At 40.0% G+C, this 20,452-nt stretch overlaps 1 protein-coding gene across 1 annotated transcript in view; it reads right to left on the bottom strand.

Moving 5' to 3' along the window:
* LOC149159897 (uncharacterized) overlaps nt 1-18,114 on the bottom strand; it is a 171,328-nt gene extending 153,214 nt beyond the window's left edge. The window contains exons 1-2 of the mRNA XM_089434460.1: nt 17,833-18,114; nt 9,433-9,607 (exon numbers count right to left, since the gene is read on the bottom strand). Coding sequence (XP_089290586.1) covers nt 9,433-9,607; nt 17,833-18,114 — 457 coding nt within the window. The remainder of the gene's footprint in view (nt 1-9,432; nt 9,608-17,832) is intronic.
* Nucleotides 18,115-20,452: the final 2,338 nt, after the last annotated feature.

The following is a 20,452-nucleotide window of genomic DNA, read 5'->3' as shown; positions in this document are numbered from 1 at the left end:
ATGACTTTGAAATCATCTACAAAAAAGGGAAGCAAAATGTGGTGGCGGATGCACTCTCAAGAAAGAATGAGGATGTGGAAGCATTGTTGTGTGCCATTGCTATTATCCAACCAAATTGGATAAACGAAGCAAGGGAGGAATGGAAGAATGACGAAGAAGTGTGGGCACTTATTCGAAAGCTACAACAAGATTCCAGTACTTCTGATACATTTAGCTGGCAAAATGATTCGTTATGGTACAAAGATCGCTTATACCTCTGTAAGAATTCCCAGCTAAAACAAAAGATTCTTATGGAATTGCACACTTCTCCCTTAGGAGGGCACTCAGGATTTTTAAAAACTTACCACAGGGTTAAGAAGGAATTTTTTTGGGATGGCCTTAAATCAGATATTCAAAAGTTTGTGGCGGAATGTTTGGTTTGCCAGCAAAATAAAGTTGAAACAATTAAGACACTGGGTCTATTACAACCTTTATCCATTCCAAGCAAACGTTGGGAGGAGGTTTCAATGGATTTTATCACAGGTTTACCCAAGTCTGAGGGAAAGAGTGTCATCATGGTGGTAGTTGACAGACTTACCAAGTATGCACACTTTTGTGCATTATCACATCCATTTAAAGCCAGTACAATTTCTACTGCATTTATGGAAACAGTTCAAAAGTTACATGGAAACCCAAAGATTATTGTAAGTGACAGAGATCCCATTTTCACTGGAAATTTTTGGACAAAATTATTTTCTTGTCTTGGTACTCAGTTAGCTCATAGCTCATCTTATCATCCTCAATCTGATGGGCAAACTGAGATAGTAAACAAATGTTTAGAAGGATATCTTCGTTGCTTTGTATCTGATAAACAGACACAATGGGTCAAATGGTTGCCTCTGGCTGAATGGTGGTATAACACTTCCTTCCATACAGCAACAAAAATGACCCCATTTATGGCACTTTATTGGTATCAACCACCATCCATCACATCTTATTTAAGAGAAAATTCTAAGGTTCAGGCAGTGGAACATCACATCGAACATCAACAACAAGTCCTCCAACTCTTAAAGGATAACCTCGTGTTGGCACAAAATAGAATGAAACAACAGGCAGATCAACATCACAGTGAAAGAAGTTTTGATGAAGGCGATTGGGTATTCCTACGGCTACAACCATATAAGAAAATGTCCCTAAAGCAAGCTAAGAAGGATAATAAATTATCACCAAAGTATTATGGTCCGTACAAGGTGTTGCAAAAGATTGGTACTATGGCATACAAATTGGAGCTTCCTGCAGCTTCTCGATTGCACCCAGTTTTCCATGTTTCATGTTTAAAGAAGGTTATAGGTGACAAGCTCCCAATTCAAACAATATTGCCAGAACTTGATGAGGAAGGAAAAATTATATTGGAACCGGAAGCAGTCACAGAAACAAGAACTCGACAGCTACAAAATCGATCAATTTCAGAGTATCTTATCAAGTGGAAGAACTTATCCGCTGAAGATTCCACATGGGAGGATGAGAATTTTATGCAGAAGTATCCAGAACTACTCAAGCGTTGAGGACAACACTTTTTTGAAGGAGAGGGGCATGTTGGGTCCCTATAATACTAGTGATTACCCCATTACTATTGTAGTTATACCCCTTATTTATATTGTTGTGCCCCTATTACCCCCATATTGTTATTTCTGTGCCCCATAGAATCCCTCTATTGTTATTTTTGTGGCTTTATATCAATGTTGCACGAAGCAGGAGCGAAGCGGAAGCGTTTTTTGGAAGCGGGGACGCCGAAGCGTCATTTTCCAAAAATCTAGGAAGCGAAGCGTCCTCGGAAGCGTCTGCTATATATATATATATATATTTTATATTTTTTTGCATTTATACTCAAAACAAACATCCCAAATACCAAATTAATTGTAGAAGACATGAAAACATGCATATTTTTGCATAAATCAAGATAGATATGGCATCCATGATTCCATTCTAGTTACTAGTATGTACAACAATCATCTATATTCTAGCTATTACAAACATACATCAAATTTTTAAGCATATTATAAAACATAAAACATTTAAGCATATTATAAAACATAAAACATAGAGCATATTATGATTTATCTAGCAAGTGAGCAACTGTCAACATTTGTCATGTCCAAAATTCAAATAATAATGTTTACAAAATATGTCACTTGGTCATCACCGCCAAGCCAAAAAGGTTCAAAATTCAAATTCACAAGTCTACAAGTCTAATGAGTAATCTATGACAAAAAGTAGTAGATTGTGAATATATCTACTAATCTCTCCTCCTTCCACCACGAATAGAACGTGGTGGCGGGCCTCCATGTGGTGGCGGGCCTCCACGTGGTGGCGGGCCTCCACGTGTTGGCAATGAAGAAGATGGTGCCTGTGGAAGTTGTGGCACTGACACTGATGAAGAAGAACCCCCTGTTGTTGGTGTTGAACCATGGAACCTAGGAACCAAGGGACCAGATGGGGGTGGGGGTGGGGTGGGGGCATATCAACACGGTCATCATCATCCTAGAATCGCTCAAAAAATTCATGCAAAAAAAAAACACTAGTTAACAAAAAAATTAAAAACATGAATTAGAGAAATGCTTTATAAGGGAAAATTGGAAAATTCATACCACAATGGACATACCTGGATAAGAGCATCCTATAATTGCTCTAGTCGCAACACTCCATCCTCCAAATTGGGCTCCTCTGGATTCTTGTCCCAAATCAACAAGTCTTTATTAGACTTTGCATCTTCACAGTAATGGGACAACAATCGCAAGTTGTAATGAACATAAACCAAGCTCTCTGCCCGGTCTAAATTCAACCTATTCCTTTTAACACTGTGGATGAAAGAATAAGAGCTCCAACACCTCTCTGCAGAAGAAGTGTTTACCACCTGTGATAGCACCCGCAATGCCAAACTCTGTAGAAGTGGAGTACCCCCTCCATGCATGTTCCACCACTCAAGAGCAGAAAAAGTCTCTCGATCTTTAATTGCATGCATGCTCCCAAATGGACCAGTGTTGAGCGTATAGTTGCTCACCTGTCTCCATACCAATGCAGCCTCCTCCTCATCAGGGATTAATTTACTCAATGCAGCCATATATTTTTGGTGAACCTCTTGATCTTGGTGTGGTTTTCTCCTGCTTCCCTCCCCAGGTGCTGGTGTTGAAAGCCATGATGGATGATAGTATTTAGGTGTCAAAACATATGCTAATGCATGCAATGGAACATTTAGCATTTCCCATCGGTTTTGCACCTCTACACGAATATAATTGTACAAGTTGATATCTTTAGGCTCAACAATGTCTTTAATCTGCCCCAACATGCTATCCATTTGCTCATACACCTCCCCAATTACTGGTCGATCTGAATCTGCAAACTTGATCATGTAATAAATTGGTTTGGTGAATTGCAAAACATATTTAACCTGTCCCCAAAAGTAACTGTCAAGAACAGTGTCCTTGACTGCATTAGCACCATCTATGTCAGTGTTAATTTCATCCCATGTTTCAGCACACACCAGATTAGTTAAAGCTTGTCTCACCTTCACTAGCCGCCTAAAGGTGAGGTAATAACTAGCAAATCTTGTCTTTGCAATTTTAAGCAATTGCAACTTGGAGTAAGTGCCATAGAAGTAGTTTACCCTTGTATGCCCTGTGATGAATTTAATGAGCTGCTTCCCTCTCCTGTAAACCTCAGCAATCCACCCACATTCTTTGTGTTTCACAATATCATGCATCAAAAGGTTCAATGTGTGAACCAGGCACCCAGACCAAAAGATGTGTGGATGAGTACGCTCAATAATTTTTCCTGCTGCCTTACAATTTGCTGCATTATCTGTGATCACTTGAACCACATTATTCAGACCAACATCTTTGATTGATTTCAATAGGAGATCTGCAATGTTTTGTGCAGATGCAGTGATGGAGGAGGAGTCATGACATGCAATAAATACTGCACCACTAGAAGAAACACCAAGAACATTTATCAAATGTTGGTTTCTAATATTTGTCCACCCATCTGATACAATGGATACCCCAGAATCTACCCACTCATTTGTAAAACGTGTCAAAGCTCTTTGAACCTTAGCTTTTTCTCTTTCTAATAACACTGTTCTAGCTTTCTCATAGTTGGGGGCCTTGTATCCTTTTGGGGCTTCATTGATGGCCTTTACCATTTCATGCCAATAGGGAGAGCGAAGCACATTGAATGGTACACCGCAAGCACAAAGAAAACGGACTATCTTTCCATCCACATCATCCCTCCCAGCAACATTAAGGAAATCCCCTATTGTTCTTCTACCTCCAGAGCTTGCAGAAGTACCATGAGGAGATGAGCAACTACCAAATTTAGAGGTTGCACTTGATTCAGAATGAGTTTTTTGTTTCTTGTTTTTTTGTTGTGCAGCGATCTCTATTTGGATGTATTTTCTTCTTTCTTCAGTTGAAATGTTTGGGCAAATTTGTACCCCTACAGAACCCTTTTTTTCATCACTGTCCAGCACCCCACAAAGATGCCTCCTCAGACGGGTATATGAACCACAATATGGGTTTCCTCCATGACAACCATGAGGGCACACAAATTTGTAAGATCCACCACCCTTTCCCCCATCAAGTTTGGTCACATAGTTCCACAAGGGTGTTGATGTAGCTTTCCCATCTTGTGTTTCAGTGTCCCCTTCAAGTTCATCCCCTTCCTCTTCAAACCCTTCCTCCTCATCATACATTGGGTCACTACTATTAGGACCATCACCAATGTCCTCTTCTGTTTCTTCCCTTCTATTCCTCACCCTTGCCATCATTAAAACCAAGAGTGGAATGATACATAGAAGCCAAAAGAACACCATCTTGGAATATGGATATAGGTGGTGGACAACGGCAACCTATAAATAAAGGAGCAAGTAGAAACAATGGGAAAGAGTAGGAGAGGGAGGAAAAAAATACAAAAAAAATTTCAAAAAAACAAAGGAGTTTGGGGTTTGAACTTACCTCTTTAGCTCTTGTAGATGAAGTCCTCCAAGCTCTTGCTCCAAGCTCCTCCTCCTTCTCCTAGCTCCTCCTTCTTCACTCCTCCAAGCTCTCCTCTCTTCTCCTCTCCTTTCCTCTCTTCTCTTCTCTTCTCCTCTCTTCTCTTCTCCAACTCTCATAAACTCAAAGTGAGAAAATGAGGAATGAATGGGGGCTTTATTCTTTTCATTCCTCACCTTAACCTCACTCTAACCTCACCCTAACCCACCCCCTTAAGGTTGAGTGAACATAACTTAAAAAAAAATTAAAAAAAAATGTGTTTTTCTCCCTTGGGCGCGCCCCTTTCCGCCGAAGCGTACGGAAGCGTGCGTGAAGCGCACGCTTCCTGCTCCGAAGCGCCACGCTTCGGCGGCCCGAAGCACCGTACGAAGCGCGCTTCGGAGCCGGCGCTTCGGAAATTCCAGGAAGCGCTAAAAATTTCACGAAGCGCGCTTCCAAAATTCCGAAGCGCGCTTCGTACAGCGCTTCCTAGGCGCTTCCGTACGGGGCGCGCTTCGGAGCTTCGATCCGGGGGGGGGGGGGGGCGCTTCGTGCAACACTGCTTTATATTATTATTGTTAGGTCGGCTGGATTATATTGTGACTCCTTAGACTCCTATATATAGAAAGGAGGTTTTGTCATTTGTATCATCCAAGAATTGTTCATTTATGTAATGTAAAGGAGGTTGCCCCCTCGAAGAGGCTGAATTCTAAGGCGTTGATCTATATTTTCTATCTTTTCTTGAGCTGGTTTCATAACACAAAAACTAAAACCCAAAAAAAACCAAGTCAGAAAATCAAAAATAATTTACAATTCTATGCACAAGAATGGTAGATCTATCAGATCTAAGGAGTATGAGTCCAACTAAGCGCCCAGATCTGATGATCTAAGGCTCTCAACAGCCAGATCTATCAATTTCCCACACACAATTAAATTTTTAAATTTTAAGGAGGTGCTAGTTCAAAACCCTTCGTATATCACCAACAAAAAATCTTATGATAAGCCCGGGATTAATTTTACTGGGCTCTTCAGAAAACACGGATTAGGAATTGGCTGGTCCAACTGAAAACTTCCCCTAACACCTGAGGATCTAACATCAAGACTTCCCTGCAAAACTCGATCCAGCCATTAAAAATAGAGCGAGAAAAATAATAATAAAACTCAGACAAATAGATATACCTGCTATTACGTTCAGAATTAAGATTTTTATTCAAACCCCAGCGACTGAGCAAGATACTTGTACTCAAAACCACTCTTTAGAAGCTATCATCAATGGCTTTAGAAAAAATTATGCATGAAAACAAAACATCTTACAGTATTCCCATGAAGAGTAACACCAGCAAAACTTAACCCCAAAGTCTTTCTTTATTATTCAAAAAAAATTACACAAGAGCTTCTTGCTAAGCACACGACTCAAAGCAATCTCGACCGTTGATGAAAATTAAAATTTCTTTTAATCTCATCCGTCGAAATATTTAAATATTTGGGGAAATTCGAAATTTTCAATTAAATGCATTTTAATTAATTCAAAAATTAAAATTTTGAATTAATTTCCCCAAAATTTTGACTTTGACTTAACCTCAGGGATCAAAGGCTTAAAATTTATCAAAATAATTAATTTACTTTAGTCCCTGGACCATCTTAAAATTTACTTTTTAAGGACCGACGAATTTTGCCTTTGGAGAATTTAAATTTACCTAGGACCTAGAATTAATTGAATTTCTGGCTTAGTGTTTTAATTAATTTTTGGCCTGAAAATTTAATCAATTATCCTATGAGGGGGTAAATTATTCTTCCAACCCTCAAGACACTTTACATCATGATTTTCATATTTTTTACATCATAAGGGGGAAAACCCATTTGTAATAGACCCTCACAGACTACCTATTTCTGCAACACAAATATAATCTAGCAGACCAAACAATTTGTAATAAAATAACCTAACCAAATAGTTAGGATTATTCCCAAATCACTTTTACATAGACTCGATTTAGAACACTAGGACTCTCCTAAGATCCCAGTGACCAAATCCATTTTGGCTTTGGGGTAAGACTAAAGGAAAACTCTGTCGACCATCCGAGAATGGATCGGTGAGACAAAAAACCTTCCAGAATGTAGATCGTCACCAGAAAAGTAGGTTTACCTAGGCAATTACATAGACGACACGGATCTGCTGAGATTATTTACATTATACATATGCAGAAAGGGTTTACATAACATCTTGGAAGTGAAACTGATGATCATAGTTGTACGGCACGAACACATCAGTCAGGCACTATTCCTTTTGCGAAAAAAGGGGGTGTACTGCTATGGGTCGTTGACACGTAGTGGTCAACACCGAGCACTGGTTCCCTGCAGCCAAGAACTATCGTCAGGGCTACAACATCTTTTGGCACCATTGTCAGGGAATGGAGAAACGAAGTTATTTTTCCCTAGGTATTAAACATCATGTATGTATTGAAGAGGACCGTGTGATTGCCAATGTTGCGCATTTCCATCACTGGAAATTTAGGGAAGCTATAGAAATTGAGAAAAGGCCGAGCAATCTCAATAGAGATGACGGCTAGAATATTAGCAATTGTTGGGTCCCCGCCTTTTCTTCCTAGCCGCCTCCCCCCCCGCATCCTCCCCCCACCACATACATTGTTCCTTTTTGAGAGGTCTTCTCTGCTCTTTTTTCCCCCTCGTCTTCTGACCTGTCCCTCCCTCTAGATTAGTAAGTAATAATAATCCTTTCCATTATCATTATGATATAAATAAATGAAATAGAATTGTTGATAGAATTTTAAAGTTATGAACTATTGATCTTACCAACCCTTTGGGTATAGTCATGAATGAATTAACTAGCCTATTAGGAATAGCTATATTCTTTATCTTTAGTTCTTTAATTTAATATTCTAATTCCATACTGTTAGATTTCTTTAATTTAGTATGAGGTCAATTGGTTAATCTACTTAAATAAACTTTTATAAAAAACTTTGTTATTATTAATGATAAGATATTGCCATGATCTAACTAACGGGGTAAGTTGGCCCCTTAATAAATAATTCTAAAAATTTCTCATTATTTCATTCTATATTAATAATATTATTTTGTTTGTAATTTGTATAGCTTTAATAAGAATAATAAATCTATCAAATTAAACCTTAGTTAATTATTAAGATGGTGTAATAATTAATATAATTAGTTTCACTTTAATAAAGAAATTTAATGATTGGTGCTAATTACCCCATTATATCTTTAATATAAATGAATAAGAAATTAAAAATGAATTTAACTAATAAAGGTCCTTTGATTTAATATCTAACTAACTAAATAATATTAATTCATTTCACTAGTTTCAATCCCACTTCTTCACCCCTGTGAGCATCACCCGATGCAATGAGTGCTAAGTGAACTATTCAAAAATCATGAGAAATTAGTCAGTTAAAACTACCTGTCATGGAAATGGTCATACGTGAATGACTTACTTAACGCAGTTGAATCCCAAAATGATATCTAATATTAATTTATATTTGATTTATATTATTTTAATAATAATAATGAATCTATTATTAGTTTATACTCATTTAATATAAACAGTTAAATTTATTCCTATTTAGTAATAAAGTTAATATAACAAACTTTTTTTGAATGGCCCTATCCCTATCCCTCGGTCCAGTACAGTTTCCCGATCAAATATAGTTGTTTCCTGGTACAGTTTCCCGGTCAAATATAGCTGTTTCCTAGTCAAATATAGCCGTTATTATAGCTATTGGTTGATCTGCTCTCCCTATTTAAACTGCTGCCATGATTTGGTTCCTCAACTTGTCCTGACGATGAACCACACTTGTTGGTTCGAAACGCGTCGACAAATGTATTATTATGTGATTTCCGCCGAAGACTCTCCTCAAAAAACTTGACATGGATCACAGAAGCCTTAATTCAACAATAGAACAGAATTCTCATCAGACTATCACAAGTCTCAGATCGGGCAGTGACGAGATCGGGCTTATGTAAACCTGGAGACCCAGGTTCAAAACACCCCGAGTGGGTGCGGATGGGGCCAAGTACAAATCCTTGGTGACTTTATGGCATAGAAACACCCCCTCATAGAGCAGATGCTTAGCCAAAGAGATTATATAAGACGTTTTATCAGAAAAAATGAATAACAAATAATGCAGGAAGCAGAAATGCTTAAGCCATTCTGCAATCCACAGTTGCAATTTTGATTTCCTCACTAAGCCATGTTCAATTTCTTTATACATACATCCTAACAGGAAGAATTGCTGTATGAAAAATAAGAAATAATTTCGACTACAATGTCATTTGTCTCCAGCCAGGAACTGTATTATATCTAGACAAAAGCACATCTACAAACATCTGTCTACATTCATACTTGCCTACAAGGCTCATAGTTTGACTTCAGATCACACATGTTCAATACCTGCATCACCAATGTCCAAGAAAAATGGAAAAACAGGGCCCTTCAAGTCATTGTTCGTGACTAACGCAAATATTTTCTTTATCCACTTGGGCGCCCTGCAGGAACAAAGCAAATGCAACCTCCAATAAAGACATAGAACATGAACATAGAACATGAAAAGTAACAGTGATAGTATCTGAAAGAACATACAAACATGGGACAAATAATGGCCAAAAACACCAATGCTATCGCTTGTGATAGAAAGTTCCAAAGACGGGCTCCGACCACAATAAAAGCAAAAGAACATAGAAGAAGATATTCAAGACAACCATGCACGATCAAGAACTTCACAACAAGAATTGTCTTAGGTTAAAAATGCATATAATAGATGCGAGAAAGAAATGGAATGGGTTTAGCACTAAACAATGCCAGTAAGTACTCTAGGCAAAGAAAGAAAGTTCAGGCAAGACAGTGGTTTTATTGTAAACCTCAACTAATCTATTAATCCACTGTAACTAAAAGCCATAATCAATACAAATTATACAAACTTTATTTTATACTAGACAATCTATCTTAAAAAGAAATCAAACAAACTATCAAATATGTTCCGTATCTTTTTCGCTTTCAGCTATGTCAGAAGATCACAAGAAATGCTGCCAAAAACAATGAAGCAGGAGAGTAGAGAGAAGACGACCTGAGTCCATCCATATCAGAGGAAGAAAAAATAAAATACTGGAAAATCAATATCCAGAACCTGAAATGTTGCAGAACTTATTAAAGCAAGAGAGTGGAGAGAAGACCTCAGACCATCCATATCAGAGGAAGGATAAATAAAATCCTGGGGAGTCAAGTAAAAATAACTGCGTCAGAAAAATTAATGCCCATCAGGGGTAGCCTGAGTAGTTGCTAGTCACGGTGATAATGCCACCACCTCAACTAATAAGAAACAGTTTTATTGTAAACCTCAACTAATCTATTTAATACACTGTAACTAAAAGCCATAATAATTACAAATTATACAATTTATTTTATACTAGACAATCTATCTAGCCCTAAGGGTTAGCTCAATTGGTCGAGTCCCCATCGTTAAAGCACCTTTGCTATTGTGAGGTCACGGGTTCAATTCTTTCGACACTCTCAAGGTCAGGCTACGTGGTTGAGCTGGCAAGAAGTGATCCCTTCGGCTGGATCTGCCTGGTACAACTATTCCGTGGACGTAGTGGTCACTGATCTCCGGGATCCATGAACCACATAGAAAAAAAATTACTAGACAATCTATCTTAAAAAGAAATCAAACAAAATATGAAATATATTCCCTATCCTTTTCACTTTCATCTATGTCAGAAGATCACTAGAAATGTTGCGAAAAGATTGAAGCAGGGAAGTAGAGAGAAGAGGACCTGAGTCCATCCATATCAGAGGAAGAAAAAATAAATCCTGGGGAATCAATATCCAGAACCTGAAATGTTGCCAGAAATTATTAAAGCAAGAGAGTAGAGAGAAGAAGACCTCAGACCATCCATATCAGAGGAAGGATAAATAAAATCCTGGGGAGTCAAGTGAAAATAACTGCATCAGAAAAATTAGTGCCCGACAGGGGTAGTGTGAGCAATTGAAACTCATAGTGATAATGCCGCCAGCTGGGTTTGTATCCTGGCTAGCCTTGCTCAGTATGGTTAGCCGGCTATCATATTGAGCCAGGGGAGGTTTTCTTTGCAGCAGCACTATGTGATCCTTGGTGGCAGCAATGATTGTATGTTCTAGTGACTGGTTTCCCCTGCGATAGATAAATGAATATAACTGCATCAGAAAAAGAAACTGGGCCAAGGAATTTTGTAGATCCCCGGACCTTCCTGAGTCTAAACTGAACTTTGACAGAGCATCCATAGGGAATCCAGGAAGGGCCAGTAGAAGAGGAATCATGTAAGACTCTAAAGGAAACCCAATGTATGTATCCCTCAAAATATTGGGGAACCGACAAAAAATCTAGCAAGATCCTTGCAGAGTAAAAAGGAATGAGTATAGCATGCGATTAATATGCCAAAATGTACTAAATAGTAATGATAAATAATATAATGGACATCTAAATATTAATTAAACATGTTTAACTCAGTAGGCTAGCTTAAGCAATGTTAACCATGAGATTTGATTGGGTAACTGGAAAGCTATGATCGAACCAGACTCCATCATGTTGGTTGAAGGTTCCATTTCAGATGCATCCATGTCTTCACAGTGACTAGAGCATGTTTCAGAATCAGTTCTACTAGATTCTGAGAAACTGTTATTTTTAGTTGTTTGCTCTTTTCCAAGAACCAAATGATCTGGATTGGACCATTATATTATTAGCCATCTATCTCAATGCTTTTAGAGTAGAAAAGATTGGAGGAATCATCTTGCAAAGTCATTTTGACAGGAGGTCCCAACTTGGAAAATTGGGGTTTGAAACCTCCAGAAGCCATTTTGAGGCATCAAACAGCATTTTTTGGGGTCAAAACTTTCTCAACTTTAACTCAGATCCCTTAACATCGATCTACACTCAAAGACCTATTCAATAACACAAAAATCATGTCAATAAGAGCTTGTATGCAAAAGTTATGCCCCCACACATTGACTTACCATGCTGACCACCATGGTAGGAAAGGATGCCATGTCAACCCCAGTTACTCACGCATATGCGACAAGCTAGGTGTGGGCTTTGAAGAAGATTCCAGAAGGTCCAAAACAATAACTCTAAGGGTTGAAGAAGTCAAAACCTTACCCCTAGATGGCTCTCAATGTCACATGGTTCCGGTTCGAGTTCAAATTCGACAAGGATGAAGTTCAGTTCGAATTCAAATTTTTCATAAGGTTCGCCATTAGGTTTGTCCATATACATTTTTTCAAAATATAAATATTTTATAAGATATTTTATATATAATAAATAAAATTTCATATATATATATATATATAATACAATAGTACAAAACTAACATAAAATAAAAATAAATAGATAAATAAATATATAAATAACATTCTAAATGGTTAATATCTGACATATATAGCATATTTAAAGCACTGTCGCTAAAATTTAAAAGACTGTTGCAAAAAAATTAAAAGACTCACGGAAATGAATCAGACTGCAAAGGTTCAAAGCACAGACACTAAAATTAATTGACACAGTTTCACAATTAAAGAATATCCGTCATCACAGTTGCAATCACGTGCAGACTGCATCCCCTTCGTCACATACTGGTTCTATTTGAAGGATCAGTTAGTTTCTGTAATGGAATGTCAAACGAGATTGATGAGCTGAATCTCTTATTTACTACACTGGGCATTTTATTCTTTCTCTCGTCAACTTTTTCAATAGTCCAGAAAAACAGGGGCATTCGTTCTTCAGAAATCAGACTGTATGATTGGCTGGCAGGTTGTATCATTACCTGGAGAATTTTAATGCCAAACCGCAACAAACTTGAAAAAATTTAATGAGATTTGCCGAATTTTGAACCTCAAGGTTTGAATTCGGTGAACCCTGTGACATTTATGGCTATTGAGCAATGTTAAATACAGTGCCACTAAAAGTGGGGTGTTCCAATTTATGTCAATGTATTTGCTTTATAGTTGAGCAGAGGAACTAGGAGCGGGAAGTTAGAGAACAGAACTGAGGGGGATAAGAAACTATGGCATCCTTATAGGCCACAGGTTTCAAGTAACTCCACAAAGAGTGACTCTTTCTTTGTATTTGCATATTTCCATAATAGAGAAAAGAGAGCAGAGCAACATCACCTTCTAGTTGGGTTTTCTCAGATATGAGTTTCCCAAGGTAAATCTTGTGTTTATTTATGGATGGCGAGTGAGTGTTTTATGTTCTCTATTGTAAAAAAGTCATAGGTAATTAGGTGCACCCTTTAGAGTAAAAAATCAGAGAAGGATATGATAACCTTTTAGAATCCTGCAAGTCGGAGTCGGAGTCTGAGTCTGAGAGTGAGTCAGAGTCTGAGAGTGAGTGAGAGAGTGAGTCGTGAGTCAGAGTCTGAGAGTGAGTCTGAGATCGGGGCATATAGCTCAGCGGTTAGAGCCTTTATCGGGTCGCAGGGTTCGAGTCCTGCTATGTCCAGCTGGGTCTCTCACAAGACATGGTGTTCCTGGGTTGGGCCGCCGTCTCAGGAATGAAATTGACTATACTCGTATGCGCCTCACCCCGTGCTGGTAATATTGAGCTTGAAGCAACACTGAGCCGTAAGCCATTGGGTGCAAAAAATAGTACGTCACACCTTTAAAAAGTGCTTAAACACCACTATGTCTTGTCCGGTTGTGTCCGTGTCTGGTCATGTCTTGTACAGGTTGCTAGCACTTCGAAGGATGATTTGGCTCTCTACCGTTAAAATTAGATGTCCCTTTAGCCTGTCCCTCTCCTCCAGTGCTCACGGCTGTGTCCTCGTTGTGCCCGCGTGTTGAGGGGTGGATGGAGTGGAGGAGTGACAGTGCGCTGTCTTCCTGTGAGCCTTCATCCTTGGGTATGGCAGCGGTATGAGGGCTCAATCAGCCCAACGTTGGTCAGTAAAACTGACAGCTGGTGTTCCTTTGTGTCTAGGTCCAGGTGCCATATTCAAGAGGTGGTGCCTTGTGACCGGGTGCCACATTCCAAGTGTGGTGCCTTTCTATGAAAAGATGTTTCCTTAGTCCGGAGTGTGCAAGGGCAGGTTCCGTCAAAATCCTAAGCCTACCCTACGCTCTTTTTGGTCAGCCCAGCTGACGTCTTACTAGCACTATCTTTCACTAGGTGTGTCAGTAATTTGTTCCTTGAGTGTCGGCTATAATAAGGAGGACGGTTTTGTTGGTCATGAGTTTTTGCCCATCTTTAGGATGCAATTGCTCACTTGTGCATTTCAACCATTTCATACAATTAAGCACTAAACTAGTAATTAAGGAATCTGAGGTCTAAGGAAAATTAACCTTCACAGTAAAGATTTTACTATTTTATGAGATTTGTTGTGATGAAATGTTCCAATGGAATATCCACAACAGTTTACAAATGATATTGGTATCAGAATAGTTTGCTTTGGGCCATTTTTTGGGAAGTTGCAAGGATACAGGAACCAGTTTAAGAAGAAAGTCACAGAACCATAGTCATAGTTGACAAGTCTATTCATAATAACCCTCAAGACCCAGCAGAAGAGAGATTTGCAAGATTGGAAGCAAAAGTTGTCAATATCAATCGCAATATGAACCTCCTCATGGCAACTCTAGCAAGCAATTTTGGACTGGTGGGAGAGGTCGAATGTTCTAACTCAGATATCAGATCAAAGGGGAAACCAGGAGATAATGAAGACACAAAAACGGAGTCAAGAACCCAAGAAAGCGCAATTGAGTTCCACTGTTGTTAACCCTTCACAATCCTATTCAAGATGGAAGTGAAAGTGGACCTAAAGCCACACCAAAGTGAGATCAATGCATTGAAATTGAATCTTTGGTTGCAACAACTATAAGTTTATTTAAACGTTCACCATATAGATGAAAAACAAAAGGTATCATTTGCTAGACTGAAGTTAGTGGACCACACTTTAATCTGGTGGAAAAGCCATACAAAAACGCTTGGGCTAGAATGTGATCTGCCAGGAACTAAGTTGGAGGACTTCAATGTTAGTTTTTTGTAGCTCGGACAGGTGTTCTAGCCTCAAATGGTGTCTATGAGACTAAGGTACACAAGAGGATTAATTATCTTCAATACACATTGAAATTTTCCTAAATAAATTGTCTTAATTAAATTAATATGTCAGTTTTAATTATTTTCCCAGGTCTAACTTAGGGAAATGGGAGACAAATTGATTTTGCTCTAGATACTTCTAGAAAAAGTGATTTTTAGAAGTCAATATGATCTTAGCCATCGATTGGAATTAGATTGTGGTTGTTGACTCGTTAATGAGAGATTATAAGAGATCGATGGGCCTTTGGAAAACACATTCGTGAGATAGATTTGCAGTGATAGCAAGGGCACATTGACAGCATGGGTGTCACGCCCCTACACCTGCGGTAGTCTTCCAACTGCTTGTAGCAAGGTGCGGCACCACCAAACGCGTTCTTTTCACCAATACTAACATTCGTGGACTACGCCTACTTCCACATTAACATACTTAGCTTGTGTTTCGCAACTAAGTAAAAGCAATTATCCTTTATACTTAATGAAGCCCATACTCATTCATTATCATCATGCAATTATACCGAGAACAACAACAATTGCAACAAGTATAAAGGGGAGGGGCAACTCCCCGTAATGTGAGTCTGCCCGACAATTTTATTAAGAATATCAGATTTACAACACAAGTGTGTCTTGGCCGAACCAAGCCTCACACTTAGACAAATTTACAACGATAAGCAACCTGCTTTTACAATCATGTGCACCCTTGCACAAAGAGAAGTGCTCACCCGAGCCACTTATTCCTCTCTACCAAGTCCTGCACAAATCTGCATCCAAACTGAACCCCGGCACACTTGCCTTCACCTCAACCGGCACAAGAATACACCAAAACTGCACCTTGATAGAGCGCATGAAATATGCGCAGTTCTATCTCTCCCTTGCGCAGGTTTTACCCCTCTCTTATGCGTAGAAGTGATGATTCGATGATGAACAAATGAGCTCAAGCTCCACTAATATATACCATTATCAACGTGGGTTTACATGGGGTGTGCAGCCCCATGGCCGACCCCACAACCATCATCGTATGCCCATATGCACCATGTTTACAAGTCGGCTTTCACATGTTTTTCACATCGCATATAAAAGCTCACGCTCAACACTTAGTCGCATAAGTGTTCTTCATTTTGTCACATTTCGTCGCATGCGTTTGTCGCGTTCCCGTCGCACATTTCCTCCGCGCGCCCGTGCGCCCGCCCGCGCGCCCGCTCTCGTGCACGAGTCGCCGGTGCCCGTCGCACTTCACTCACGAAGGCCTTACATCCTCCTCCACCTAAAATCGTTGTCGTCCTCGACAACATACCATCTCGGTAGCCATCCACCAAGATCATCATCATCCATGATGTTGACTCCTCCACACAAAGCAAACATCCCTGCAACATATGTAGAGCTTCATCTCCATCATGCCTCGACTTAGTGACCAACTGCCACCAAGTTCACCATACCAAGGTATGCACCTCAACGTTATGCTCTCCATCAGATATCATCTCGATCCATGATCATCGACCCCTCTGCCACAATCTCCACTGCAAAATCTCGTGTCGACCTCATCATGTGTCTCCATGTGAACCTCTGCCATGATACTCCAGCACGATGCCAACATATCTCTGCACACATCCGGACCTCATGTCTGAACTAGTTGGGTAGCTAATCCAACCATCACGCTCAATCCATGAGAGTGAACATCCTCATGCCATCACCAGCTGTTCCTCAAACATCTGTCACACCCTTGACTCCTCAAGAATCCATCTCCATAATCCATGCTCAGGTCCATGGAAACTCCATCCATCTCATCTGCAACATGTCATGATGCTTGATGCCAAGCCATCCCTGCACCATCAGCCATACCTGCTCAAACATGTTTAAGGACTCACTGCCATGAGCAGCTAACAATGAGCCCCATCTTCTTCATCCATCTAAGAAGATGTAGAGGGAGTAGAGCCTGAAGGCTCTCCCTCACTAATCAACTCGATCCACCTATCAGGATCCTCAATCTCCATCCTTTGTAGATAAGCAACCCGGTCTTCCTTCTGGACATCCGGTCTCACATATACCTCATCATCATCATCATCATCCTCCACCAACTCTAGCCTCCTTGTCAAATCCAAGATGTTATCTGAAAGTGTCTTGATGACCAATGACTGCTCCACTAGCTTTGTCTCAACACTAGACAACCGCTTGTTCATCTTCTCCTTATCCTCCATTTGCATCACTCCCAATTTACAATCAGGCCTAGTCACACCAATGGTTGGCACACCAATGGGTACATCTTCCCTTCCATCATAAATGTAGAGCTTCTTCAAATGTGGAACGATCATAGCATCAAATTGTTTCATGAACTCCATCCCCAATACAGCTTCATAGTCATCAATCCGCACTATAGTGAAGTCCACCTTCCCAGTCCATTCACCAAGTGTAGTGTCCACCCTCTCAGCTATACCAAGAATCTCAATAGGAGGAGAATTCACTGTCTTCATTTGTGCCTTTGCCGGTACAAACTTCAGCCCAATTCTTCTCGCAGTATCTTCACCCATGAAGTTGTGAGAAGCCCCACTATCCACCATAGTGAGCACATCAGCACCTCCAACCTTCATTTGAACATACTCCAACTTGTTCCTTTCAGGATCCCTTCTAGAGGCCACTTCCGTAGTAGCAGAAGCACCAAGTATCTGCATCATCTCCACAGAAGCATCATCATTCTTTTCATCAGACTCAACCTTCTTCTTCAAGGCCTTGAGATGCCTTACCTCAAGGGTTAGGCAATCCCACTTCTTCTGATTCAATTCATGTCTTATCTCTAGTTCCTTGAATTCTGCTTCAAGCAAGTCCATTTCCTTTGCAAGTTGAGAGGCTTCCTCCTCATTCTGGTTAGAAACCCCTTTCTTAGCCAAAGCATGAAGAGCACTTCTTGTTTCGAACAATCTTTTGCCATATCCCGCAAATCCTTGTCTTACTTCCTCTGACTCTTCAAGTAGACTTCCTTCAAACTCTTCGAAGGTTGCAAAACCCAATCTCTGCCAGATAGACATCTTTACCAAGTCACCTGCAACCTGAACCGACCCTTGTTCCACTTCGTGTGAAATGGTTTCCTTCACCTGCAAGTACCTGTCACGAGCAACCCTTGCTCAACAGCTTCAACACCAGCTTCCTGCAAGACTTCTCCAATTCTTCAGACCTGCTCTGATACCACCTTCACTTCGGTGAAGGTGTGTAGCAGCTACAACCTTCAATACCCGGATCAGCTGCTCTGATACCACCTGTCACGCCCCTACACCTGCGGTAGTCTTCCAACCGCTTGTAGCAAGGTGCGGCACCACCGAACGCATTCTTTTCACCAATACTAACATTCGTGGACTACGCCTACTTCCACATTAACATACTTAGCTTGTGTTTCGCAACTAAGTAAAAGCAATTATCCTTTATACTTAATGAAGCTCATACTCATTCATTATCATCATGCAATTATACCGAGAACAACAACAATTGCAACAAGTATAAAGGGGAGGGGCAATTCCCCGTAATGTGAGTCTGCGCGACAATTTTATTAAGAATATCAGATTTACAACACAAGTGTGTCTTGGCCGAATCAAGCCTCACACTTAGACAAATTTACAAAGATAAGCAACCTGCTTTTACAATCATGTGCACCCTTGCACAAAGAGAAGTGCTCACCCGAGCCACTTATTCCTCTCTACCAAGTCCTGCACAAATCTGCATCCAAACTGAACCCCGGCACACTTGCCTTCACCTCAACCGGCACAAGAATACACCAAAACTGCACCTTGATAGAGCGCATGAGATATGCGCAGTTCTATCTCTCCCTTGCGCAGGTTTTACCCCTCTTATGCGTAGAAGTGATGATTCGATGATGAACAAATGAGCTCAAGCTCCACTAATATATACCATTATCAACGTGGGTTTACATGGGGTGTGCAGCCCCATGGCCGACCCCACAACCATCATCGTATGCCCATATGCACCATGTTACAAGTCGGCTTTCATATGTTTTTCACATCGCATATAAAAGCTCACGCTCAACACTTAGTCGCATAAGTGTTCTTCATTTTGTCACATTTCGTCGCATGCGTTTGTCGCGTTCCCGTCGCACATTTCCTCCGCGCGCCCGCTCTCGTGCACGAGTCGCCAGTGCCCGTCGCACTTCACTCACGAAGGCCTTACAGTGGGTGTCACCAGCAGCAAGGGTTTTCAGCAGGAGAGATTGGGGAGAGAATTTCCAGAGAGAATCTTCAAAAATTGCTTCCAATTTCTGAGTTCCACAAGGAGGTCGATTTTATTCTACAGAGGGAGGTCAAAATTCCAAAGCGAGTAGCCAGATTATCTAGTGCGCAGTGACAAAGGATCGTTTTAGTTGCCACTAATTCTCAGAGGCAATGCGAGTTGGTTAAGCAAGTTGTTGGAGGCAATTTATCTTGTCGAAATAATTCTCGGAAGGCAGTGCTCATTTCTAGGAGGTACGAGTTGGTTCAAGCATAGTGAGCAAACAGTTTGAGCCTTGAGGCAGTGCGAGTTGCCAAAGTTGGGCCGACAAGTTTTCCAGTGGGTCGATTTGCTTCTTAAGGTTTGACTTGACCAGCAGTAGTGAAGATATAAATTTGTCAGAGCTTTGCCAGTGTCAGGGAAGCAGTTGATATAATCCTTGATTTGCTGACAAATAATAAAAATCCCTCATCTACAGAACTGGTTTTCCCTTCGAGGTTTTTCCAGGGACAATTTGTCCAAAAATACCAGTGTCAAATTTTATGTGTGTTATTTTATCAGTTCTTGTGATTATTTATTTGTGAAATTGCAGTTGTGTTATTTTCAATATTTGTCGTGAATAATCCAATGGAACTGTTAGAAAATCAGAAGGCAGAAAGATTCTATTATATTGATAATTACTTGTGATATACTTGTAGTCTTATTATCTTATCTTTATGTTATTCTTTTATCTTTGTTTCATCGAGCAATCATCAAATCAAAACATGAAGATCAACGACACCAGATGTAGGCACTCAGTTAGGGCTAAAACCCCTCTCTAGGGTAAAACCCAGTCAAACTCTTCCACTAATCAAATTGAGATAGACCAAGACCTTAGACCTGACCAAAAGACCTTCCTCCTCCACCAAATCAGCCTTCCAATATGATTCAGCCAAGGTTACTTGGGCGTGGGAGCGAAAACGGGGAACGAGAGCAGAAGCAGGAGCGGGAGCGACATTTTCAGAAGCTCCCAGTTTGGGAGCATATCGGAGAGCGAATTTTTATATAATATATATTTTTTTATATTTTGATGCATATATGTCAACATAAGCATGTAGAATCATGAATTAGATATAAAAGGCATAAAAACATAGATTGGACCATATAACA

The sequence above is a fragment of the Pinus tabuliformis genome, chromosome 5_2 (genome assembly GCF_031772625.1).
Source record: "Pinus tabuliformis cultivar Carrire ecotype Pingquan chromosome 5_2, CPIR1, whole genome shotgun sequence".
NCBI classification, from domain to species: domain Eukaryota; kingdom Viridiplantae; phylum Streptophyta; class Pinopsida; order Pinales; family Pinaceae; genus Pinus; species Pinus tabuliformis.
This window is presented reverse-complemented; position numbering and strand designations above follow the sequence as displayed.